At 51.8% G+C, this 26,655-nt stretch overlaps 1 protein-coding gene across 4 annotated transcripts in view; it reads left to right on the top strand.

Annotated features, from left to right (window-relative positions):
• The window catches only part of Ank1 (ankyrin 1, erythrocytic), a 188,619-nt gene that overhangs the window by 121,799 nt on the left and 40,165 nt on the right, over nt 1-26,655 (top strand). For 3 of the 4 annotated variants that reach the window (XR_001232062.1, XM_013507729.1, XM_013507730.1), the window contains exons 3-22: nt 2,891-2,989; nt 6,910-7,008; nt 7,490-7,588; nt 8,711-8,929; nt 9,788-9,886; nt 10,114-10,212; nt 10,416-10,514; nt 12,321-12,518; nt 13,567-13,665; nt 14,065-14,163; nt 14,678-14,776; nt 15,846-16,043; nt 16,549-16,647; nt 17,137-17,235; nt 20,476-20,673; nt 22,725-22,823; nt 24,600-24,698; nt 24,902-25,000; nt 25,924-26,016; nt 26,369-26,441. Coding sequence is in view for 3 of the 4 variants with exons in the window: in XM_013507729.1 (XP_013363183.1) it covers nt 2,891-2,989; nt 6,910-7,008; nt 7,490-7,588; nt 8,711-8,929; nt 9,788-9,886; nt 10,114-10,212; nt 10,416-10,514; nt 12,321-12,518; nt 13,567-13,665; nt 14,065-14,163; nt 14,678-14,776; nt 15,846-16,043; nt 16,549-16,647; nt 17,137-17,235; nt 20,476-20,673; nt 22,725-22,823; nt 24,600-24,698; nt 24,902-25,000; nt 25,924-26,016; nt 26,369-26,441 (2,365 nt within the window). In the remaining variant the exon portion in view is untranslated. The remainder of the gene's footprint in view (nt 1-2,890; nt 2,990-6,909; nt 7,009-7,489; nt 7,589-8,710; nt 8,930-9,787; nt 9,887-10,113; nt 10,213-10,415; nt 10,515-12,320; nt 12,519-13,566; nt 13,666-14,064; nt 14,164-14,677; nt 14,777-15,845; nt 16,044-16,548; nt 16,648-17,136; nt 17,236-20,475; nt 20,674-22,724; nt 22,824-24,599; nt 24,699-24,901; nt 25,001-25,923; nt 26,017-26,368; nt 26,442-26,655) is intronic. The other variant, XM_005410521.2, reaches the window with a different exon arrangement.

Below are 26,655 nucleotides of genomic sequence, written 5' to 3' on the forward strand. Positions count from 1 at the left end.
ACTTCTAGGGTGCAAACCCCAATCCTTTTGTCCCGAGAAGAGGTGGACTTTGTATGGGTGTGCCCTAGAAAGGCTGTGTGGCTTCAGCTTGTCATTGCCCATTGCCCAGGCTGGACCTTGATTTCTATGGCTTAGAGGAAAGCAGCGTTCAGAGATCTCAGTATCCCTTTCGATTTGGCATTCTCTGGTCACATAGAATATTTAGAATCCCTCCAGACTGAGCTCTAGACATTGGCTCCAAAGAGCAGGGACAAGCCATGCTAGAGCACTAGTGGTGAGCATTTGGGGTTTCCTGCCAGGCTTGCCAGCTCCCCACCAGAGCCTTTGGGCTCGACCAGTACCATTGTGGTGACTGTGTCCCTGGGGGGGCGCTGAGCCCCACAGCCCGCGCCGGGGCCACACTGGCAACTGCCCCTCTGGAGTTGACCTCTGCAGTAAACAGATGACAGCAGCTACTGCTGCTGCCACCGCTTCCCACAGCATCCCCAGGGTGGCCCTCCGTGCCCAGAACCTCTGAACCTTCTCAAGAAGGGTGGCATGGGTGCCATGTGCCAACCTGTAGAAATGGCAGTGCCTTGGACAGGAACAGGGACTCTTTGGGGAGAGCGTCCCCAGGAGGGCTCAGGGGCGAAGCTGCAGAGAGTGGGCACAGTGCGTATCCTCAGAGCCTCTGTAGAACCCCTCGCTTGACAAATCGCTCTTGCCTGAATTTGTGTTTTGCAAATTGAGTTGAGAGGAATGGGTGTGTCTGCTGACGTTCCTCCACCTCCCTCAGCCTCCTATTGAAACAGACAGCTGCTGCCTTCAAGCTCGTCTTCCGCCTTTGTTATCAAAACTGGCTGTGACCTGTCTTTGATCTGATACTCATTCACACTGGGGTGTGAAGAATGCACACAGCTTTGGGCCCTGTGGTGAATGGTGTACAGACTGTGCAAGAGGAGGAACTCTACTGGCAATTGTCAGGCATTTTGGTGACACAAACATATGCCTGCTTGCACACACAAACATGTTTGTGCATATGCACAGATGCAGATGTAAACCTACATACACACGTGCGCTCTTGGGCTGGCTGTGTTGGCAGGCAAAGATGTGGCAGCTGTACTCATGAGCTTCTTGAGGTGCAGGCTCGGCCTGATCTGAACAGAGTGCAGGTAGCTCCTTTGCAGCCCCTGGCTCTTTTCTGCACCTGTTTAACCCACCCTGCCAAGGCTCTTAGGTAGAGTTCTAAACACTTCTCTTCCCTGGTCCTGACTCCAGGGGGCTTTCCTTTGCTGGTTATGGTAAAGCAGTCTGATCTGTTGGGATAATAATACTTGACCACTTCTAGGGAGGACATTTATTTGTATGTAGCAGGAATGTTCTGAAAATGATGCCTAGACCCAAGGAGAGTGGGAATCTCAGGAACCAGAGTGGGAGGCAGAGGTGAATCAGGGACCTCTCATACCACACTCTGAGCAGCCACCCCCCTGTTGTCATTTTTATCAGGCATAGTGTGTAGTGGCTTGTGGTATTCCCTGGAAAACGAAGGTGCTGGAACCAAACTGATCAAAGCAGGGGACAGGAAAGGGGTGGAGACGGGAGGAGAGAAGAACTGCTGACAGGGAAGGGGGAGGCGAGAAACAACACAGGAAGCTGGGGATGGAGGTGGATCACTGACTACAGAACCAGATCTCGTCCATTAGAGCTGAACCTTCTTCCATCGTGTGAGCAAACTACCTGTGGTCTGAATCATATCAGCTCTTTCATGTCAGGTTTTGCTGGAAAGTTTTGAGACCTTCAAGTGGAGGGTCAGAAACAGGAGAGTAACAATACATTCTGAGCTGGGTGCTTTCCGGGGAGCACAGGGCAGTTCCCAGGCATGACTGGAACTTCTGTTGGTTAGTGAAGTGTCTGCTTTTGTGGGCGAATGGTTGGGCATGAAAAATGTGTTCTGTTTTCTTTTGTTCTGCCTACAGCATACCTATGGGGAGGCTTCTTCTGTTGCATTTGAAATAGCAGATTTGCAAAGGAGTAATTTTAATGCTGATTTTTCTATGGAGGAAATCATATCACTGGCTGGGTGGTAGTACTTAGTCTCATATGGCCTTATTTCAATGTTTGTCATCTTGCTGAATGTATGTGAAGTTCTGCAGATGTCAAAGATGCAATGGAATCATCTCTTTGCTTTTCCTGGTCACTGCTGTAAAAACTGACCCAGGCACTGAAGCTTTATTACCCATTTCAATTACATGTGATGCTTATGTTAGTGCACTTTCCATCACTAGAACAAAATATCTGAGAAAATAAACTTAACAAGGAAGAAGGTTTATTTTGGCTCATGGTTTCCGAGGTTTCAGCCCCTGGTCACTTGGCCCTGTTGCTTTGGCCCACAGTGACACAGTATGTTGTGGCGGGAATATGTGGTAGAGGATGCTGTTGCACTCTTAGAAGCCAGGAAAAAGGGAGACGGAGGGCAGGGGGACATGCACCCCAGTATCCCTCTCAAGGGCCCCTGGGAACCTAACTTCTTCCAAGTCAGCCGCACCTCTTAAAGGCTGCACCACTGTGGGTCTCTAGTGGCCACTTCCAAACCACAGCAATGCCTGAAGACTGTCCGAGATCTGAACCGCGAGCCCCCTCACTGGTTTTGGGAATGCTTCCCCACCTTCACTGATGTCCAGGGAATATGATCTTGTGACCATCCTTTCTGTCTCTGCTGTCCTGGTCCCCGTGCTCCCTCCTACACCGTGGGTGTCTGGGGAGACTGGAGCTCTGTGCTCTGTGAGTGAGTAGACTGCTCAGTCCCCTGCAGACCACAGCCCAGCACGCTGGCCCCATCCTCCTCCCAGCCCCTTGGAAAGGTAGGCTTGCAGAGCCCACTAAGCTGTGCCTCCCACCCGTGTCTTTGCAGAATGGGCTGAATGGCTTGCATCTGGCCTCCAAGGAAGGCCATGTGAAGATGGTGGTTGAGCTTTTGCACAAGGAGATCATTTTAGAAACAACAACCAAGGTACGTCTCACGGGAAGTGGGGGTTCTTTGCACTGAGAATTCCAGGCTGTGGGGCCTTTTCGTATTATCCCAAACACTGGCCTAGAAGCCATACTTTTTGGGAGAGAAACCCAAGTGTGTGCCTGTGTTTGTTTTGTCCTTCCAGTCGTCTCCCAGTTCACCAAGTCCCTGATGCCACCTGACACACAGGGCCCTGCTTTCAGAAAGTTTACTTTCCTTGTCACCAGCTCTGAGTCTCTAACCCTCTTCCTGGTAGCTTCGTGATCTGTTGACTCATACAGGGACCTAGAGTCCCAGAATCTTCTGAGTCAGGAGCCTCAGGTTCAAATCCCAGCTGAGTCGCTTCCCTGCCCTGTGACCTTTGGCCTTGCCTCAGTTTTCTCATGTGTAACGTGGGGAGTGTAATCCTCAGTCACAGTGCAGTGGTGTACATAAAGCACACATAGGCGTGTAGGAAGGGATCAGTAAATATCGGTGACTTGTTATTGAGGACTGTAGGAGAGCGTCTAAGTTGTTTTATTTCTTAAACTTGTTTATTAAACAGGTACAGGCAGAGTTTAAAAAGCGAAATTGATCATTAAACAAAAAAAATCATCTCCATTTATGAGTGCAAGCATTGTCTCCTTGACTCCTTTCTCTTCTGCCCTGTGCTTCTCCTTTTGTGTGCTTGAGTTCCCCCCACCTATTTCCCATCTGCTATTTGGGAAGAGGGGTCTCACACGCCTCAATTTCAGCTCCTTGCAGCAAGCATTTTGCTGCCTCTCAAGCAGAGAATACAGAAGAACAATATGTAGAGAACAGATATAATTTATGGGTGCGAAGTGCACTACCAAAATATTATGAAGGTAGAATTGTCTCTCGAGGTAAAATTCTATAATTTTCATGTCATTTCCTCAATGTGAAAAGATCTCACTTGCACTCGTTGGTAAAATAAACCAAGCTGCTCTTTCTGGCTGTAGATTGGGACCTTTTCTTCCAACCCTGTTTTTCCCCTGAATGAAGGGCTGTGATTCTGATTGTTTTTTTGATGCTTTTCTGTACCTGGCTGTAAGCTATGTACCACCTGACAGGCTCTGCGCAGCCCACGGCCGCTCTTCCCTGGCACCTCCCCAAGAACTGTGAAAACATTGTGCTTCAGCACTTTTACTCTCTCCACATTCCGCTCTTTGATTGTTGTTTTGCAGTGAACATTTGGTGTGTCTTTATTTATAGAAATTTTAGAAGCCCGTGTGTTTTGCCTGTATGGAAATGCCACACAGAAGCGAGTGGGGAATGAAACTCAAACCGTGGGCTAAGGAAGACTCCCAACAGATTGAGGAATTGCAGTGGGTCTCCCACGCCTGGGAGAGATTAAAAATAAAAAACAACAAGAAGCCAAAACCAATCTAGGCTCCTAAGCTGTGCTGAGAAGTGTGAAAGCATGAATCGAACACACCCACTCCCTGTGACTGGCGAGCAGGGCAAGCTTCCCTCTGCTCACCTGCTGTGGGCACCGGTTCCACCCCCGCCCTGCTCTGGCTCTGTGAGTCCCTGAAAACAGAGAAGCTGGATCAAAATGGAGCTCCAGTGATTTCTCCTGGTCCTTCGAGGCCCAGTTCCTCCATGCTGAGAGAGGGACAGGGAACACAGAGGCAGGCCACAGCCTTGTGACTCCCTGGGGCAGGGCACTGGCCTTCTTGAGCTTTGCAGGGTGTGTGTGTGTGTATGCATAGACACAGTGGGCAGAGGCCCATTCCCCAGGGCCTTCCCTTTACCCCACTTCTCACCAGTGCTGCCCTCCACCCTATGGCATGAGCCGAGAGTTGCAGCCAGGGTTCCACAGGCACCACTTGCCAAAAGAGAGAGGGCCTCCCCTTCTCCCAGACAGAGGAAGGCTGCCGTGGGCAGACTTCAGGTGGGGGAGTCAGGCGGAAAGAAGCCTTGGACAGATGCGTCTGGGACAGATGAGCAGCAACCCAAGTCTCATATGCCCTGTGCCTGGCCTTCCGGGAACACACACCCTCACAATATGTGTTCCCGGCCATGTGAAGGGACATTGCCCCCCTCCTTGTCCACGGGAGATGGTGGGCTCCACATGCAGCTTGGAGTCCTGGTTTTTAGAGAAGCCTCTGGTGCCCACAGGCCTGTTCCACTCAGGACAGTGAATGGAACCTAGCTAGGACCAAGCAGGAGAGCTTTTGGACCCAGGTGCCAAAGCTCTCCAAGTAGGTTCTTTAGGCTTCCATGAAAAATTATTAACTAGCATCTATAATTTATTTCTGATGTTTATTCTCTGATGAACGTTTGACAAAGAAGCCTTGTGCTTATCAAATAGGATTTAAGGAGAAATTAAAAAGCCAGCTTTGGGTGGCAACGAACAGGAAACTTCTGCCTGATACAGGTTTTGGCACCTAAATAAACCAAAGTTCAAAAAATGAAGAGCTGAGCTCCTGCTTGCCTGCAGGCACCCTCCACCTAAGACCCACGGGTAGCACTGGCCATGTAGCCACAGAACCTGGCCTTTGCCACCTAGTTCCCCCTTGGTGAGGAAGCTGCTTGTGTAGGTGACAGATGGCCACAATCAGGGACAAGGCTTGAAGTCCCTGCTTGTCACCTCTGAAAATGGATTGTCCATGTAGTTTAGTTTAAAAACCACATATACTCATATTTCTATATCCTGGAAGAATTGGTTCCAGGAAATACACAGGTACCAAAATCTAGGATGTTCAGACCCCTTATATCAAATGGCATGACTTACATCTTCCAATAGACCACATCATTTCTTGATGATGTAGGATGTCTAGCACAACGTAAGTGCTAAGTAAATAGCTGTTGTATGGTATCATTTAGGGAATAATGACAAGAACAAAGTCTGTATGTGTTCAGTACAGGTGCAGTACTTTCCTACTACTTTCAGGCCAAGATTTAGAATCCTGAGATTCAGAATCCAAGGCTTTGAGGGCCCAACTGAGCTATCAGAGATGAAGTCGCCTGTAATCTCTGCTACTTAGGTGACACAGAGATAGACGGGTACGGCTGTGGCCCTATGTTCTCCACCTGCCCTATTTGATGGAAGTGCTGTGTAGAGCCTGAGCCCAGGATGTCCCTGAATAAGGGAGCCAGTGCCAGTGGTGCAAGGCATCTGCTTGGGCCATGACAGTGGCTTTCCTGCCTCTGCCTCCTGCGTAGCTGGGAACACAGGCATGTGCTACCTCACCTGCTTATTATTGGTTCTTATTTTTCAAAGCATTTAAAACAATTCTGTGCTTCATTTTTCTCCCAGGGTTTATTATCTGTTTCTCTCCTTTCCAATTTGGCAAAAGCTCGCTCATCCGGTTTTACTTATTAATATTTTGAATCTTCTTTCTTTATATTTCCTTTGCCAGATTTTATTCCATTGATGTCTCCGCATTTGTTTTCGTATTTTCCTTCTCTTCCCCAGGACATCATAGAGCGCTTCTCACCCTTGCCTTTTTTCTTCAATACTTGCCTCCTGGCTCATCCTCTGTGGCCTTCGCCCCTTAGGAGAATGGAGGTTGCTGTGCCGTGGTGCCTGCTGCCCTTTCCCACAGCTCCTGGTCCACCCAAGGCTCTGTGTCTCGCTGAGTGGAGCTGCGGGTCCCAGAGGCCAGCCTGCCTTCCACCTCGTGGTGCATGTCCTTGGGGACAAAGGCTGGGCTGGTCACACACCCCTGTGTGCAGTGGGGCCAGGGTGAGGAAGTAGTGTCTGCATGCATTCTTACATGCAGCACTGTTGTTCATAGGTCACCTAAAACTTTCTCTCCCCACATTTCAGTGCTATTACAGATGTGTGATAGGCCAGGTGCACATGTGCATGTTCTACCCCCTGCGACCTAAGGAAAGGCAGCTGGGATTCAGCCTTGCTTCTGACCCTGTGGCGGTCAGGGAACTTTCTCTGTCCCTCCCTTCTTGTGTTCCAGAAAGGAAACACCGCTCTGCACATCGCTGCACTTGCTGGCCAGAACGAGGTGGTCCGGGAGCTGGTCAACTATGGTGCCAACGTCAATGCCCAGTCCCAGGTGACCGCCACATGCTCCCATCCCTGCTATACAATGAGAGAGCCCCCTACACACACATACACTGGCAGTCTAGGGTTATTAGCACTGTGTTATCCACCCTTTCTCACTCTTTAATGGTTCTTCTATAGGTTGGGGTGGGGTTGTTGTGGACTCGGTGTCTGTTCAATAAATCAGCCTTATAATACTTTTAGTTATGACTCAGTTAGGGAGATAAATTTTATGTGTGCTAGGGAAGACTTAGTGAAGAAAGGAGAAAAAGCAGAGGGGAGCATACGAGCCTAAGACTGACCAGCGGGAAGGGGTGAAAGGCATCCGCAGGGTGCGTCCCCACCTTGTGGCCTTCTGTAATAATTCCACCAGTCCAGTTCAGAGTGACAGCAGATTCTCACAGATGGAACTGAATGGAGATGAAGAGGAAACTGTCCTTCTCTGGGGGCTGCCCATTTTTGTGTCCCTCAATGGCTTTTCTCTGGGTTTACAGAAAGGCTTCACACCCCTGTACATGGCAGCACAAGAGAATCACCTGGAAGTGGTTAAGTTCTTACTGGAAAATGGAGCCAATCAGAATGTGGCCACAGAAGTGAGTACCACGGGAGACATCTGGGTATGTGACATCGTTGCCACATGCATCGCAATGGAGGTCAAGTGTTAGTGCTCCAGGACTATAGGCCCCAGAACTGGTGCTGGGTGTCCCTGGGTACTGTGAGGGAATGAGGGATGAGGTCACAGGTCTTGGAAGGCCCAGGCACATAGCAAAGAAATGACGCTGGACTCTAGGACATCATTCCCACCATAGCCAGCACTGAAGGCTGGCAGGCGGGTGCTGGTTATGTCAGGCTGACAGGCTGCCTGGGGCCTTCTGAGAAGGGGTCTTGTTGCAAACCCATGGCATGCCCTGGAGAAAGTCCTCTTACCTCTGGTCATAGACTTGCCTGTGAATGGTAGGGTGGGGCTAGATGGGGCTTGGCACTGCATGGCTCAGTGACTGTATGACTTTGTTGCAGCTTCACCACTTCACGGGGTCCCAGAATGCTCAAGGGAACATGCAGCCAAGGCAATTAATATTAGTAGCTCACAGTCCCGTGCTCTGGGCCTGACTTGGTTTCTAGTGTGTGGTGGGTGTTTGGGGATATTCTGCCATCTTCAAGGCTCAATACTGGTACCAGAAGATGGAATGAGAGGGAACTTACGCCAAAAAATAAGGAGCAGTAAAAAGTCTCTCATAAGCTGGCTATGGTGGTTTACACCCATAGTCCTGGCACTCTGAGAGGCTGAGGCAGGAAGACTGCAAGTTTAATCCCATCCTGGGCAATGTAGTAAGTGACTTAATGAGATTCTGTTGCAAAATAAAAACAAATAAATAAATGAAAAGGGTTGGGAATGTAACTCTGTGCAAAGGCCCTGAATTCAATCCGCAATACCTTAAAAAAAAAAAAAAAAAAAAAAAAAAAGACTTTCATAGCACACATTCAGGTGGAACCAAAAGTAAGGAAAGTTAAGGCTAAAGAAAAATCACTGCAGGCCCTGTGAGAAGGTGGAGCAAGCAAGTGGGCCCCAGAAAGGCCCCTGGGAGGAGGTGGTGTGTAAGCTGAGCCTGCAGGAGGGAGCGGGCTTCACAGGCAGAGCAGCGCTAGAGGAGGCATTTCAGTCTGGGACCCCTGTGAGCAAGAATCCAAGGTGGAAGTCTGTATCCTGTTTCCAGCCCAGGCACGCTGGTCTTGCCCCTCCTTTGCAGGATGGCTTCACCCCACTGGCGGTGGCTCTGCAGCAGGGCCACGAGAATGTGGTGGCCCACCTCATCAACTACGGAACGAAAGGCAAGGTGCGCCTTCCGGCCCTGCACATTGCAGCCCGCAATGACGACACACGGACGGCTGCTGTGCTGCTGCAGAACGACCCCAACCCAGATGTGCTTTCTAAGGTGAGGGCCTGGGGAGCTGCCGGCCACACTGGGGGAACCGTGACAGGGTAAAGACACAGCCCCTCCCTGCTCTTTCCTGTAAGTGAGCCAGACCCTCGACGATCCACTGTGCACGGGCAATGCTGGCGAGCACCCAGGCAGGTGCTCACAGGATGGATCCAAGCGTCTGGGTGGGGAAGGGGGTCCCCTGGAGCCTCAGGAGGTGGCATTCCTGACTTTTGTCTACTCTCCCCCCACCTCTTCCCTCAGCAAGGAGGAAGTGTCCCACCATGCAGGGGCTGGAGTGTGGGGAAGGGGCTCCCCAGCAGGCCTGGCCAGTCACTCTCCTGCATTGTCAGACAGTACCCGGCACTGCGGACCCACTGCCGGCGCCTGTAGGCAGTCTCTTCCATGGGGTGGATTTGCAGTTTGTTATGTAGACCCCTCCCCACCCCCGGTTTGGTCTGGAACGAGGCCGACTGGACACGGATGTGATGTGAGGACACAGAACAGGATCAGAGGGTCAGAGGTTGCCTGGGGGTGGGCAGCTGAATCATCTGAGAATCTGACTGCCACACCACCTTCATCCATGAACTAGATCTCTTTATAAGTAGCCATCCAGGGGACCCCCTGCCCCACCTTGACACTTGAATCCGCCCTGTGAACACTTGCCTGGGTGCTTGTAAGCCAAAGCATGGTTACCCGGAGGTGTGCCTCACTTTGCAACACAACTTGCCACAAGTGTCTCTTGGCTCCTCTGCAAATATTGCCACTGTCACAGATTGCTGTATGTCTTGAGTCCTCCAGAAACCCTGGGCTATCCCAGCTGAAGGTGCTGGTAGCCGCAGGTGACAGGTTTCCTTTCTCTATTGTGCCCAGACGGGGTTCACGCCACTGCACATCGCTGCCCACTATGAGAACCTCAGTGTGGCCCAGCTCCTCCTCAACAGGGGCGCCAGCGTCAACTTCACGCCACAGGTACCCTCACCTGCTCCTCTCCAGCATGTCGGGACTGTGGTGCCCGTCTCTTGCTCAGCTGTAGAGTTGTGCATGCTGCAGAGAAGCCTGTGGGAAGACAGCCCCGGAGTCTGGGAGGCCTCCTGCTGCTCATCCTGCAATGGTTGCGGGTGGGAGTGGGTGGGGAGGGAGGGCACAGTCATGGAGAGAAGGACACCGCTCCCTGACCAGCCTGCTCCTGCCCGCAGAATGGCATCACGCCTTTGCACATCGCCTCCCGCAGGGGAAATGTGATCATGGTGCGGCTCCTGCTGGACCGAGGGGCACAGATAGAAACGAGGACCAAGGTGGGTCCCAGAACCCTTTGCACTGGATGGGGTGGGGAGGGATTCCACCTCATGAGCCTCTTGGGGACCGGCTGTCTGCAGAGGCGGGCATAGGGATAAAGCTGGGCTGGCTGAGGAAAGCACTGGCCTTCTGCATCCCGCTGCTCCCTCGTGGCCTCTGACAGGTGCCTTTGGCTTTCTGTTTTCCACTCTGTCTTCTACAGGATGAATTGACACCTCTCCACTGTGCAGCTCGGAATGGGCACGTGCGCATCTCAGAGATCCTGCTCGACCATGGGGCACCCATCCAGGCCAAAACCAAGGTCTGTGCACTGCTACTGGGAGGAGGTCTCTCAGGCCGTGCTCCCGGTCACGTGCAGCTGGGAGGGATTCCCATGTTTAGAAAAGAGAGATGCTATTACAACTAAAGGCAACCAGGGCTGGGGATTTAGCTCAGCGGCAAAAGCGCCTGCCTGGCAAGCGTAAGGTCGTGAGTTCGGTTCCTGGTACCGGAGAAAAACCAAAAAAAAAAAAAAAACAACAACTAAAAGCAACCATGACTGTGACGTTATTTGTCATACTCGTCAAAGCTGGCAAGATTTTTATCTAAACATATTAAGTATTTTTAGGCTTTGCAGGGCGTACTCTGTTGCAATAATTAAATTGTGCTAATAGAACAGAAACATAACGCTGAGCAATATGCAAAGTAGTGGCCCTGTGCCAATAAAACTTTATTCACAAACCCGGGTAGTAGGCCAGATTCCGCCCCTGGCTGTAGTTCGCCTACTTCTCTAAATCAATCCCTATGTGTTTCATTCTAGCTCCTTGAAAGACAGGAGCTAAAAACTCTATAAATCTGCAGAGCCTGGACCAGATGGAAGTGAAACTAGAAAGAAAAAAGCCAGGCTGGGTAACCTGGTGGTATATGTCTATAATCCCAGCATTCTGGGAGGCTGAGGCAGGAGGATTGCAAACTTGAGCCCAGCCTAGGCAATTTAGCAATTTAGACCCTGTTGTGAAGTAAAATAAATAAATAAAAAGGGGACAGGAATGTAGGTTAGCATGAAGGCCCTGGGTTCAATCCCTAGTACAGCCTCCAAAAAAAGAAGGGATAGAATGAGAGAGGAAATGAGGGAGAGAGAGAACACTAGCAAGACGTGATTGCACATACCTATACTCCAGCACTCTGGAAGGCTGAGGCAGGAGGATAAAAGTTCAAGCCCAACCTGGGAAACTTAGCAAGACCTTGTCTCGAAATAAGAAATTTAACTAGAAAAGGGCTATAGACATATCTCAGTGCAAAGGCCCTGGGTTCAAAGCCCAGTAACACACACACACACACACACACACACACACACAAACAAAACTGTTCTTCTCAGACTCCATCAGGAGCTGGAGCAAAGCTCATTTCTAAGTTCTAATATGAAGACTTGGGTTTCTGTGAGGGGCTCAGGCTGTTGCCCCACAGTGCTGACTATCTCTCCTGCAGGCCCTTTGCCTGTCATTTGGGGTGAATTTAAAAGCCTGTCAAAGTAAAGCAAGGCAGAACGCATGCCCACTCACAGTCATGGTGTGTATATACTGGGGCAAAGGGCAGAAAAATTTAGACCCCAAAATTTTGTGCCCTGGACACAGCCCCACACTCGGTTGTCTGAGGTTTGACCTTAGGACAGTTGACATTTGGAGCTATATGTGACATAGGCATTTCCAGGGCACCAGGTGCATTTTAGAAACATCAGGCATGAAGAACCTTGTGAGTCGGGAGGAAGGATACCTGCAAGGCGACTGTGCCTGGCGAGGCTCAGTATGTGTGGGGCTGAGGCCTCCTTTGGTGGCTGGTGGAGCTCGGGAAAGCTCTCAGGCCCAGGCTGCGCAGGGGAGGCTTCGTGGAAGAGGCAGGCCTGGCTGGACAGGGTGTGAAGGATTCAGCTGTGTGAGGGGAATGTGTGCTCAGAGGCCAGCAGGAAGAGGGAGGCTCACTGAGGATCCAAGTTAGAGCAGTAGGAAGTGACATTGTCACTTCAGTGTCACTCGTTTGTCACTTGGTGTCTGACTCAGGCGCCATTATCCTGAATTTCTGTGCTCCTTTCCTAGAAGGCTTTGTGATTGCTTGTTTCTTCTTCATTCAGAATGGCTTGTCCCCCATTCACATGGCGGCTCAGGGAGACCACCTCGACTGTGTCCGACTTCTGTTGCAATACAATGCAGAGATAGATGACATCACCCTGGACCACCTGACCCCCCTCCATGTGGCAGCCCACTGCGGCCATCACAGGGTGGCCAAGATCCTGTTGGATAAAGGGGCCAAGCCAAACTCCAGAGCCCTGGTGAGTAGGTGGCGATGGGAGAAGGGGCTGCAGGCCCCAGGGCCTGGTCTAGGTGTAGCAAGGTGCCTCCAGGGACACTACTGACATCAGGGCTGGGTTTGTGCCCAAAGAGCTGACTCAGGCAGCGGTGTGCATGCTGTATACATAGGCTGGGGCATCAGAGCTGAGGGACGGTGGCACCTTAGGTGCCTCCTATGGCCCCATTCCTGTCCCTAGTCACCCAGGCCAGAGCTCCCAGGCATCTGGGACCTGGCGGACCATCTGTCTGCGCAGAGCTCATGCACGGCCCCTCACGCCCTTGCCCATCACCAGAGAAGAGCTGACAGGCCAGGTGTCCCCGGGCAGCAGTAGAGGACCCATCATGCTTTCATTCTACAATGTCCCTCAAGCCCTGGACACAGCCCCACACTCGGTTGTCTGAGGTTTGACCTCAGGACAGTTGACATTTGGAGCTGCTCTGCATTGTCCTGGGCACCATCCTGGGCCCCTACCATTGGGCACTAGTAGCTCTTCTAGTTGTGAAACCCAGAAGTGTTTCTAGACATGGTCAGTCAGGGGAGGGCGCAGACTATCCCCTCTCCCCACACACCACTTCCCCTTTTTTTGAGAACCAGGCCTTAGTTTGAGAAAAAAAAAACACTGAAAATACAAACAAAAGGCCTTGCCCTGCCCTTACAAAGTTTACATTCCAAAATGTCACTTCAGAGCAAAATCTCACTCAAAACCATCAGCGGTTTCAGGGCAGAAGGAACATGATTTGCTTCTGAAAAGTACTCTTCGTTGTAAATTTAGCCTTAAGGGAGCTTTACAGAGTACATCCAGAAATATGATAGAATTTTCCTAAACAGTGTGTTCAAGAATACGCCCTGTACACAAAGCCACAGCTACCTGTTTCTTATGTGATCTACTCTAGCAGGCATCACAAGATCAACCCAGGGACATGCATTTATTCATTGGTCTGGGGGCATCGGGGTGGCCATGCAGTCCCCATGTGCCCCTGAGCTCGTGTGTAACCCTGACACTGGTCTCCCTTTGTGTGGGGCTGCAGAATGGCTTCACTCCCCTACACATCGCCTGCAAGAAGAACCATGTCCGTGTCATGGAGCTGCTGCTCAAGACAGGGGCTTCCATCGAGGCAGTCACCGAGGTAGGATATGGGCCCTGGCTCTGCACTGGCATCTCTCCCTGAGCCCTTGCCTTCTCTGAGAGCTAGTTCTCCTTCATAGCTGCCTGTGGCTGCAGGTGTGTATACACGTATGCATGTGTGTATGTGTGTGTGTGTGTGCGTGTGTGTGTACGCCTGGTCAACAGACTGAATCAGGACTGAGATGGGAACCTTTCAAGCCTCAGAGAGCTTTGCAAGATCCAAAGCAATTTTTTGAGTGGTAGAAGTGGGCAGAATGTTCTCTCCAGTGGTTTTGTTCCTTGAGCCTTTGTTTTGAATGCAAACCTACCTCATTTAACTCCTTCCTCTTGGAGATGCAGCCCCGAGCACCTAGTATTAGGTGGAAGCCCCACCCACTCCCTCCATTCTTGTCCCTTCTAGTCTGGCCTGACTCCTCTCCACGTGGCTTCCTTCATGGGGCACCTGCCCATTGTGAAGAACCTCCTGCAGCGGGGGGCGTCCCCCAACGCTTCCAACGTGGTAAGCTCTTGGGGACAGGCGGGCTTCCAGGGGGCAGCTGTGGTAGGTGCTCCCCAAGTCTCCCTTCTGGGGATAGAGGTGAAATTCTCAGGTGGTGAAGGCTTTAGACATGGGGAGCACATTCCTCAGTAGCTGTGGTGGCGAACCTATGGCCACAGCAGGCTGTTTGTATCATCGAAGCTTAAAGGTTCGCCTTCTCTGCTCTCCAGTTACATTTGTCACATGTCTGTCAGTCTTTGGAACCTCATTTTGGACACTTTGGAACTTCTGTGTTACCTGGAAATATGTTTACAGTTTTAAATATTCATTAGCTCTGAGGTTTACTTTTAAGTAGACCTAGAATACACACACATGCACGCACACACTTAGCAGGCTGAAGAGCTGTTTGCTGGTGCAACTCCATCTCTTGGACAAAACCCCCCCAAGCTTTTCCAGCCTGATTCTTTGGAGCCTGTGTATATCCTGTGACAAACCCAGCACATATTAACTGTTCTGTAATTTTGTTATTTTACAGAAAGTGGAGACCCCGCTACACATGGCAGCCAGAGCAGGGCACACAGAAGTGGCTAAATATCTGCTCCAGAACAAAGCCAAAGTCAACGCCAAGGCCAAGGTGCTTTGTGGGTGGAGGAAGGCTCCTGCAGGGCAGGAATTCAAGTGGGGCCTCTATCTTCCTTAACCAGGGTTGCAGGGCTTTGGTTCTGCATCACTTGTCTTTCCCTTTAAGTCTCAGGAAGCTCAGATTCTGCTTTGCAGGGGTTTTGACAAGGCCAGAGGTCTTTTTTTCCCTCAGAGTTGTGTTTCTGTAGAATAGTGGAAGTTTGAGGAGTGTGGGTGGGCAGCAGATGTCATTGGGCTAATGATCAGTGGCAGGATAAGAAGGACAGCATCCCCGGGGATGGTCAGGACTCAGTAGACCCCAAGGTGGAGGATCCCTTGTTGTAAATGTTCTGTCAGGTTCTGACAAGTTTGCAAGCAGGTGATCGTGAACCAGGATTTCCTCGCTGCAGGCCAAGGGCCTGGGGTTAGAATTGGATCTGTTTGGGCCATACTTTCATGTAAGCCCAATAAAGCAGAGACTTCATCTGTGGAGCCCTTGTGCCTTTAGCTGTAAATCAGAGGCGGGGCAGCCTTCTCCCACCTGCAGTTCAGGCTCTGCCATGACGTCTGGCCGAGAGAAAATCAAATTAGAGAGGAGGCCCCCAGAAAGAACCAGGGAGATGGCATAGCAGTTGTAGTTTATTGAGTGTCTGTCATGTGGCCAGATCCTGACCCTGACTCTGTGAGGTAGATTCCCATTTTACAGATGGGAAGGCTGAGCCTTTGGGCAATTAAGTAGAAATAACAACTCACTTGAGGAGTTGTAGAATTGAAAAAAGATGGAGCACATAGGTTTGAGTAACTCAGGGATGTGATTCAAATTCCAGCTTTTTGTCTTCTTGGCTATGTAATTTTGAGAAAGTCACTGAGCCTCTTTGGCTGAGGCAGGAAAATCAGAGGTTCCAACCTAGCCTGAGGAACTTAGGCATTTAGTGAGACTCTATCTTAAAATAAAAATTTAAAACTAACAGGGGCTGGGGATGTCTTTCAGTTCTCCCTAGTGACCTCACCACCACCACTACGCAGAGTTGGGTTGGGTAACATTAACATGTCCTGTTCTCTGTTGTCATTGTGGGGCCCAGGACGACCAGACCCCACTTCACTGCGCAGCTCGAATCGGTCACACAAACATAGTGAAACTCTTGCTGGAAAACAGCGCCAACCCCAACCTGGCCACCACAGCTGGGCACACTCCTCTGCACATCGCAGCCCGAGAGGGCCATGTGGACACAGCCCTGGCCCTGCTGGAAAAGGAGGCGTCTCAGGCCTGCATGACCAAGGTACAGCCTTCTTCCACCTGTCCTGACTGAGCACAGGCTGGCCCGGCACAGTGACGGGCGCCTCCCATCCACTGGCTCAGGACCAGCCTGGGAACACACTGAGACCCAGAAGCTGAGCTAGGGTGGCACCCCTAGAACTGGTCACCCTCATAAGCCCATAGTGTTGTCTGCTCCCTGGGAAAGGGCAGGGAGCCAGGCTCTGTCACCCACGTAGCCTATGCCCATTTCTCATGGCCTGATTGCCAGCACCTACTGGACTAATCACAGATTGCCGTCGGTGGGCTGGCAGTTGGTGACAGTCCCCACAGATGTCTCCTCCTGGAGAGATCTCAGGGGTGGGACTGCACTGCGGGTTCCTGGAGCTTCAGCCTCAGGGGATCCCCACTGAGGCACCCTTGGTCGGACTGGCATCCCCAGGCTGCTAAAGGGGACAGCCTCCTGCCCCGGCTTCCGTCAGGGCAGACGGTGCCAACTCCGGGGTCTGATGGCCTGTGTTTCTTCTCAGAAAGGATTTACCCCTCTCCATGTGGCAGCCAAGTATGGGAAGGCGCGGGTGGCTGAGCTGCTGCTGAAACGCGAAGCACACCCAAATGCTGCTGGCAAAGTGAGTGTCTAACCCTGGCCTAACCCGGAGTTAGAGGAGCCGAGGGCACCACTTGTGAATTCTCTCGCCTGCCAGTGCTGCCGCCTGCTAGTGAGAGGTGTTCTGGGGGCTCAGCCTCTGGAGAGCACCTTTCCACCCTGTCCCATGGGGAGGGTTCCCTGAGGTGCCCTGAGAGGTGAGGGATGGCCCTGGGTCCTGCTACAGGTGTCCTTAGTGACTCCCAGACAAGCCTGGCTTGGATGGAGCTTTCTTTTTAAACGCTATTTTTTGTGGTGCTGGGGATAGAACCCAGGCCTCACATGTGCTAGGCAAGTACCCTGCCCCTGAGCTACACCCTGGCCAGCCTGGCTTTAGATGGATTTCTAGCCAGATTTTACCCATATGAAATAAGTGCTGTGGATCTCAAAGTGGATCCTGTGTCCCCAAAGGGCTCTCTGTGGCAAGTCCACCCAAGTGAGGGTTTCCTTTTTCCGGCCTCATCCTCTGCAGAATGGCCTGACGCCCCTGCACGTGGCTGTTCACCACAACAACCTGGACATCGTGAAGCTGCTGCTGCCCCAGGGTGGCTCCCCGCACAGCCCTGCCTGGGTAAGGCCCCCAGGGTGTGCGTTCCTATCTCAGACATCTCACCTCGCTTTCCTAAAAGTTACCTACAGCATTGGTGCTGCCGCGTAGGGGCCAGGAGAGGGATGGGATGCGGGTAATATGTCCACAGTAGGCTCCCTTGTGGAGGTGGAGTTCACTTTATGTACGGAGCAGGTCCCTGGTGGCTGTGTGCCAGCTGAGTCTGGTAAGCTGCCTGCCAAAGGTCAGGTACCTCAGCATCTCCTGAGCCTTGGTCCAGAAACCCTAGCTGGGGGATAAGGAAGTCCCACCTTGCCCCTGCCCTTGCGGTGGCTGAACTGGGGCCATGGCCCCTTGGAGGAGCATGGGGTACAGGGAGCTTGTGGGAACCATGAAGCGAGAAGCTCTTCTGAATGTGGGTGTTCTGACAGGAAGACTGTAGCTTTCTGTTAACCTGCCTGTGTCTCTTCCAATGTCCAGCATGCTGGCCTCTTGCAGGAGGCCAGGTTGGGGTTTGGAGCAAGACGAGGATAGAGCCAGAATATGGAAAGAGCATTTTAGGGAATGGGCTGCCCCTCGGCCCAGGGACAGTAGTGAGGGCGATGTGGGGCCTGTGTCTGTAGCCCAGATGCTATGGGCGCAGAAGCACAAGGCTGGGCATTCTAGAGACACATGCAGTCGAGGAGGCTGCGCTGGTTGAGGTGGGGGCTGTAGAGGAAGCAGCCGAGGGTGGGGGCCCCTCTGGACTTCCTTGCGGGGGTGGAATCTGTGCTGCATTTCCACAAGTGTTCTCTCCTTAGCACGATGTTCCCCTTAGCCTCATGGCCTTGTCTCACTGGGCTCCTGGGACTCCCATCCCTGCCGCTGTCACAGCAGCCACGCGTCACCATGCAGAGAGAGCATGTGGTCCTGCTAAGATGTTGCCTTACTCCTGCTTCTAAAAATAAAAAGCCAGACTCCCCTCCTCCTCCTCCTCACTTGCCTACTTATACAAAAGGAACTGGAGCCAGGTCCATGATATTTAAAGAGAGCTAAATGCAAGCACAAACCCTGTACAGATGGGTTTTGTTTCCATGGCAAAAAATAGTTCCCAAAGTAGTCTGGCAGTTTTGTAGAATTTCGCATGCAAATCCCTGCACACCCAAACCAAACCCGCCCCTTCCTAATTTGATGCTACTACTGTGCTGATCAGGCAGAGCCCTGCCGTGGCTGCATTCCTTCGGATGAGCTCATTTCCTGGGAAACAGGAGCCTTGGACAGACACACATCCCTCCCTGACCTCTTCCTGACCTCTGGCCACTTTGCTGTTGTCCTTGTCCCCCACTGAGGTCACCATTCCCTTTAGTCCTGATCGAGAGGCAGCGCCAGGTCGGAGGTCTTGTCCTGAGTTTGGCAGTTGCTCCTGTCCCTTGGTTTAGACCTGAGGTGACCTGGTGGCCGTAGCCATCTGCTGGCAGGTTTGCCCCTGCTGGGATGGGTGCTGTTCTGCCAGCACCGACACCCACAGCTGCCCAAGCTCTGGGGACTCCTGTGCTGGTCCATGACCACAGTGCAGGCTGCTCTTCCTAGAGAGTGAGGATCTGCGTTTGGAGGCAGCTCTGTGTCTTAGGTTTGGCCCTTGAACCACAGTTCCTTTCCTTTGTTTTGATACAGTATAAAAATCATTTTGCTTAATTTTATTATAATCAAAATGCCAATATTGTCATTTGAACATGACCCCCAAAGAGTGTTGTGTATTTTCATAATATAATCCAGTTAAGGAGGAGGAATTCTGCACAGAGAAATTATCCACTGAATTTAATTTGGGGAGTAAGGTGTAACTTTTTAATTTCCCCGTAAGAGCCAGTTTACACACCTTGCTGTTCTTTTCCGTGGTGCCCAGTGCTATGTAACTAGCATTTTACCATATTGATAACCATCCCTGCCTTCCCCTTCCCTTTTCCTTGCCAGGGATCCTGGCAGAGCAATGTTGGTTGCCACAGTGAAACAGGGTCTGGGGTGGAGGTGGAGAACTCGCCCTCCGGGACAGCGGAGGGCTGCTGGCCAGGCCGGAAGAGGAAGCCTGTTACCGCTCGCCATGTCCTGAGGGGCTGGGCCCCACATCCTAGAGTTTCTGGGCCTTGCTGCTTGGATCATGGGCCGTGGGATGCAGTCTGAGTCTTCTTCAGTGCTTGTGAACTAGAATCTGCATCTGAGCGATCTCCCTTGGGAGATTTTGCACACACTGCAGTTCAGGAAGCCCTGCTCTGTGCTCGGCTCGGCTGTCGTTTACCACTGTGTGAAGTAGGTAGGACACTTCACACTGCAGAGAACTGGCTCCTGATCCATGGCATTGGACAGAATAAACAGGCTGGTGTTGCTTTACATGGTTGTGGGGAAGCTCAAAACATGCTGGAGGGATCTTGTGCCTAACGATGATGACCAGAGCATGCCCTCTGCAGACCCAGCTGTCTGTGCTGGACAAGGAGCTTCCTCTGGACAGAAACCCAGGCACTGCTTCCTTCACAGAGCAAGCCTTGCAACCAGAAACCTTAGCTGAATGGACAGCACACAGTGAGAGAGCCATAGTTGACATCTAGGGCTGTGCTTTTCCGTCTGCCTCGGGATTGATACTGTCTTGTGAACCATGGTGCGACAAAGGCTCCATCATTGCTCAGTGCTTCAGTGTCTTAATTGGGGGAAGTGCCTTCTTATGTATTATCATATTTGATCTACCCAACAGTTTAAAATAATGAAGGTAGATGTTATTATCTACTTGTAGTGACTTAAAAGAAATACAAAGGCAAGTCTGGATGGTGGACTGCCTTGCTCTGGGCTACACATTTCATTAGGAGTGGAACCAGGCCAGTGCACAGTCCCTTACACCACCCTGCCTGGGGCCAGCAGCACAGGGAAATAGAAAAGGCTGTGTCTTCTTTTCCTTTCTGAAATGTTGGGGACTTGGGGTTCTTATGGCAGGAAAGGAGAAGTGGGGACCTTTAACTTCCTCCTCTACCTCATCTTGGGGCTGTTCTGCAGGTTGCCTGTTTGAACCCTAGCTTTCTGTGCCCAGCTGTTTGTCTCAGCGGAACACCAGAGAACGGGTGGCCGAGAAAGCAGATGCCTGCTGACTGTGAGAACCTGGAGGCCGCCTGTTTCCAGAGTGCCTGGGCTGCCTGTGTGACTCTCCTGGATGACACTGGCCCTGCCTTGGGGCTGCTGTGAGCATTCCCTCGGGCACTCCTGTTGTTCCTGTGCCCAAGCTTGGTTCTTTTTCCATTTCAGAATGGCTATACACCCTTGCACATCGCTGCCAAGCAGAACCAGATGGATGTGGCCCGCAGCCTGCTGCAGTACGGGGGCTCTGCGAACGCAGAGTCCGTGCAGGGCGTGACTCCCCTCCACCTGGCTGCGCAGGAGGGCCATGCAGAGATGGTGGCACTGCTCCTCTCGAAGCAAGCCAACGGCAACCTGGGGAACAAGGTGGGCATGGCACTCCTCATGCCCCCTGGCTCAGTGCTTGGTGCCAGCTCACTAGATGTGATTCCTGCATGTTGAGTACCTACTGTGCACTCTGTGTCTGAGTTTGATGGTGTGTGCATGCGTGCGCGCGCGTGTTCCTTACCCTAGTTCTATCCCAGTCTTAGCTCATTTTTGTAGACAACAGTCCAGGGGTTGCCTGCTCCCAAAGCTACCCAAAACCTTTGCTGGTTCTCCTGTACCATCTTGTCTTTCTAAAGAGAGCCATTCAAGGGGCCACAAACAGGTTAGTATGAAAATCCAGAGTTCACTTTCCCAAATGTGGCCCAGTATCTACTTCAGGAATGTTCTAAATAGTTTGGTATCAAATATCCATTTTCCATGGGGGAAGATTAAAAAAAAAATAAAAACAGACCTATACATTAGGAGTTGAAAATGTAGAATTCACAGGAGTATGAACATGAAGTCTTCTAAAATGTTACACAATCCTTGGGTCACAGCAACATTTTTCTGGGTGAGATATTCCTGGTTTTCCTCAGTTTCTCAAAAAAATTCATAACCCAACTAAGAATTACTTTCTAAAAAAAAACTCACTGAAATAAATTTCATGAACAGTTCACCCCTTAAACTGTAAAATTCAATGGTTTTTAGTGTATTTACAGGACTGGTCAATCATCACCACTGTGTGGATATTTTCGTAGCCCAGCAGCAACCCCATCTCTATTAGCAGCCACTTCCCCAGCCCTGCAGAGCCCTCTCCTCACAGCTACTCAGCTGCTCTGTCCCTTTGCCTGCTCTGGATGTTTTATACACACGGCATCACACAGTAGAAGAAGCGCTTCAGATGATAGATTAACATAACAGTTTCTGAAGGATGTGCATTTTGAGGGTAGCTTCAGATTTCCTGAAAGCTTTTCAATCCACTGGTCTTTTCTGTCCACACCGGGATGAGAAACTCCCCAGGCGAGAGCTGTCATGTGGAACGTTGTGCTGCATGGCAGCCGGGTGTCCTCCATGTCCACTTCCTCAGGCTGTATGAGGAGACTGGAACGATGGTAGGTCTCTTCCAGAAACACGGTCTCACCCACATCCCCTCACACAGCAGATTCTCAGGGTAATCTTGAGAGTCGGGCAAGGCACCTGCCTAAAAGATTGGTGGTTGACACGTGACGTCAGTGTTGGGGGGCACTACCCTTGGACCCTAGGCAGCCTGGGGAAGAGCAGGAGGCAGAGGAGAGAACTACAATCACTGTGGTGGGGTTAGTGCCTGTGCCAGCAAAAAACCCAGGAATCTATCCTGCTGTCTACAGAGGTCACGGAGGTAGGTTAGGGGAGAGAAGGCTTCTGACATTTTTAAGCATGTGCCACATGGCAAACCAGACCCATGATGCCATCCTCAGGAGAAGGCTGAGCTGAGAAGTATGGAGCATGGCCTTTTCACTCCTAGGGCACCGTGCCCTCGGTGTGACGCTGCACTAGCTGTGACGATGTGTGCTACCTTTCTGTGGCACGTCATGGTCTTCAAAATGATCTCACAGAAGCTGTCCTTTCTCAAATGCTCCTCGCTTTGCCCTTGAGATTAAGTCAGTGACAATCCCTATATCCTCAGTTAAGAACCCAAGTCTCTGAAGTCTAGCATGGAAATGGGAAATGGTATCATTGGGAGGTACCATAACATTCATTTGTGACCTGTGGCCAGTCCTGCCCACTCATTGCCTATGCAAGCAGAGCTGCACTGGAGCACAGCCATGTCCTCTCGTATCCATGTTGACCACAGCTGTTTATTACAACTGGCAATGATGGGTACTTGCTACAAAGCCATAGGTCTAAGGTCTTGACAATCCAACTCCAAACAAAAAACACTGTTAACCCCTCATCTTTTTAGGTAACGGTATTGAGGTCAAGAAGAGGAAGAGTTTTACGCAATAGTTGGTCAAATGTAGGTCACTGGGTACAGAGTCAGGCCGGATCCCCAAACCTCAGTGCTCCATTGTCATCACTGTGGCCTGAATCCTTTCCTGGCTCAAAGCTGATGCACACTTTTTCCTTTCCAGAGTGGACTCACTCCCCTCCATCTAGTGGCACAAGAAGGGCATGTGCCAGTGGCAGACGTGCTGATCAAACATGGTGTCACAGTGGACGCCACCACCCGGGTAAGTCTGGCAGCCTCCTCTGTCCCGTGGGGCCCACCCCTGCCTGCTTGCTTTCACACCAGCCAAACCCCCTCCCTCACCACTCAGAGCTACCTTTGCCAAGGTAGGGGCTACCAGAGGTAGTGATCACAGACCCATCGAAACTGAAAACATGCCCTGCACATCTCAGGGGCTACCAAGGTAGTGAGCTACCAGAGCCAAGCCCTAAGACCCAGGCAGAACTTACCTCCCACCCTTTCCTGGGGCTGGCAGTGGAGTGTGCAGACATCAGCCCTTGAAGACACCAATCACTTTCCATTTGAGAATTTTAAAAAGTGTGCTAGGCCTTTAAGCCCCTGGAGTAAGAACTTGAGAGGAATGCTTAATCCTGAGACCTGTCCCCCATGAGCAAGAAGTGTGTCCACGTGTCAGGCTTCCCTAGAGTCACTCAGAAGTGTGACTTTCTTCCTGCATGTGGCAGGATCCCTCTGTCTTCCTCTGCACCTCTTCCAAGTGCAGGGGGCCTGTAAAACAGTGTGAGGCCACCATGTGTGCGTGTGCACGGGCTGCATGCTGTGCTGGTGGCGTTTGCAGTTCAGATGGAGGTGACTGCAAGGGACGGGAGGAACTGAGAGATTTGCTGGATGTGTGAGAGAGGAGCTGGAACCCCGGAAGGAGGACGGGGTCTTCCCAGCAGGGAAAGAAGGAAGGAGCTTTGTGAATGAATGCACTTTGCTCCTTTCTCACAAGGCATCTGGTGACACCACCTAACCCCACCCCTTTTCTTCCAGCGCTGCCCACTGGAGCATGGGCAGTGGGCAATAGTGCCGTGCTGAGGGAGGGCACACTGAGAAAAGTCTAGAACCTGATTTTTAGTCCCCAGCTGCCTGAAGCTTCAGCAGTCACCTGTTTAAAATCTGAGAATGTTCTAGATCCTTAGAGTTTCTCTTGTGGGCCCAGGTTAGTCCTGAGGTCCTGCTCTGAGAAGCCCTGTTCCTGTGGGTTACAGCTGCCTGGAGGACCCCAAAGCCATCCCGTTACAGAGGGCCCAGTCCAGTCCGCAGGGTCTGGAATTTGTCACTGGTTCCCCTGGCACATGGGATCAAAGACCTCCGAAGGCCTTGACTTGGCCTGTGGGGGCAGCCCCCAAATACTCAACAGGAATTGGGGCATAGCTCAGTGGTAGAGTGCCCACCCAGCCTGCACAAGGCCTTGGGTTCCACAATCAGCACCAGAAAACAAAAACAAACCAAAAATCTCAACAGGATGATTGGCTCCTTGACAGCCCAAACCCACATGAATAAATGACCATAGCCCAGTCTTCTCAAGCAGTGACTGGTTCCCCAAGTATGTTAGGGTTTCGCCTTCCCAGCAGACAAGTGTGCATGGGCAGGTCCGCCATCACTCCATGTGGCCTCCTTGAAGGAACCCTGGGATTCCAGTGCTGCTCTTGCCAGCATCTTTAACACTTGGTGCCAACTCCCTGTAGATGTTGCCACCAGCCCCATTCCCTGCTCCCCTCCATCTGAGGAGCCCTCCTCCCCATGGCTCCACTTCTCCCCATGCTGAGGCCTCCCCTACATGCTGTGTTCAAGGGGTACCCTACCCATCTCAGCCCTTGCCATCTGACACACAGCCCTCTCCTTCCCAGGCCAGTGGGATCTGACTGGTGACAGCAGCACAGTTGATAGCAGCTGCTGCCTTCTCTCCTTTAGTCAGTGCTGGATCTCCCGAGGGGTGGTTAACCGTGGCTCTCAGTCTGCCCTGATGGGCACCTGTATGTCCCTCACTTTTCAGATGGGTTATACACCGCTCCATGTGGCCAGCCACTACGGAAACATCAAGCTGGTGAAATTTCTGCTGCAACACCAGGCAGACGTTAACGCCAAGACCAAGGTACAGGTGCCTTAGCCCCGAGTCCTCCTCTGACGCTTCTCAAGTGCCCGTAGCTGCTCTTGGCACACTTGGGGCTTGGCCTCAGTTTTAAGCTTTGACCTTAAAGGAGGAAAAGGGAACGTGTAGGGAGCAAGTGGGCTGTGGAAGTGGACAGGCTGTTCACGAGCACTGGCTGGGCTGCTGTCACCTGCCTTACTTTACAGCTCGGGTATAGCCCCCTACACCAGGCGGCCCAGCAGGGACACACAGATATCGTGACGCTGCTGCTGAGAAGTGGTGCTTCCCCGAACGAGGTCAGCTCGGTGAGTGGTGGCCGTCGCCGAGCCCCAGAAGGCCATGATGTCATCCCCCACCCCTGGGCCCCCTCGAGGATGGGTCTGTGATCAGTTTCTCTTTCTAGTGACTGAAGATTGTCCTATTCAGTAGCAGTTACACTCCGCTTTTTGGTTTTAAATGTTCTTGACACTCCGTCTCAAGTATATGAAACAGCTGTCAGTGTGGCATGTGAACCCCATTAGGTGTCTTAGGATCCCTGCTTCCAGGGCCTTGGGGCTCTCATTAGTGACCTTGTGGTCACAGGTGAGGATGCAGTTCCTTTCCTGGCCACGTGGGGTGTGATTAGATCTCTCCGACACCACTGCAGCTCTGATGCGTGTGATGATGTGCGTGCTGGGATAACTGCGGTGGGGCTGTGTCGTGCGGACCCCAGGTCACGTCCCAGAACCTCACAGGACACCTCCGAGAGATGGAGACCTTGCTATTGATTCATTCTCATTCAGTCTTGCTCTTAAAATCGAACCTGAAAACATGCCCTGCTGTTTCTGGTGCTCTCTGACTACCGCTGGGCTGTTCCTTGAAAGTATAGGGATCATTTTAGTTCTGCACGTCTCAAGGACAGCGTCATCCTGCATCCTCCTCGTCCTGCAGCCGCACACGGTGGCCCCTCCAGGGTTCTCTCTTGGGAAGTGGCTCTGCCATTCAGGGCTGTCCCCTGCTCACCTTTCAAAGCCCCATGCCCAACACCACAGCCGGAGAGACCTCCTCCTCCCTCCCGGCCTCTGGGCACTGAGGCGCTCTTATAGGGATCTGCTCTTGGCTACAGGATGTCTCTGTCCCTTGTCCCCTTCCACACTACCGGAAGGGAGCTGAGCCTACACCCTGGGGCCACACTCTCCTCTGACCTGCTGCTGTGTCTGACAGTGTTCTCCTGCTCTCTCTGTTGTAGAATGGAACCACACCTCTGGCAATTGCTAAGCGTTTGGGCTACATTTCTGTGACAGACGTGCTCAAAGTCGTCACAGATGAAACCAGCATAGTGGTATGTCTGCCTTCTTCTGTATCCCAATCCCAGCCTGACCCCCAGGCCTTTGGGTTTTTCTGGGAGCCCAGAGCCTCTGCCCCACAGGAAGCGCCCCTCCAAAGGGCAGCCGAGCACCCTGCTTCAGATGGACTGTGCTGCCATCTAGTGGCCCAAGGGAGCAGCAGCCCAATGGGAGCCCATTATTTCCCTGAGGTGCCTGCAGGGAGCCCCAGGGGTCTGGTTTTCTTCGATTGGGACACACTTCCTTGCCTACTTCCTCTCTGTCGCCTCATGGCCACCAGATGCTTGCTGGATGGGAAAAGGATGCACTGCTCTGTTTGGGTTGAGTCATCTGCTTTTCTCCTTTTAGTTAGTCAGTGACAAGCACCGGATGAGTTACCCCGAGACAGTGGATGAGATCCTGGATGTCTCTGAGGATGAAGGTAAAGTGTGGGATGCCAAGCTCATGGGGACCAAGGGACCCTCAGTACCCCAAGTTGCGTTCTGCCCCTTGCACAGCCACACACAAGGTCCCTCATGGCAGGCACACTCAGGTTCGGCTGGGGGAGGGGCTTTTTATAGGTGTTGCCCATTATCACATAACTCCTTTTGTATAATCGCAGGTGCAGGAAAATTGATATCTGAGGGATGGAAATT

This window comes from Chinchilla lanigera, unplaced genomic scaffold, assembly GCF_000276665.1.
Source record: "Chinchilla lanigera isolate Chin_1 unplaced genomic scaffold, ChiLan1.0 scaffold00135, whole genome shotgun sequence".
Lineage (NCBI taxonomy): Eukaryota > Metazoa > Chordata > Mammalia > Rodentia > Chinchillidae > Chinchilla > Chinchilla lanigera.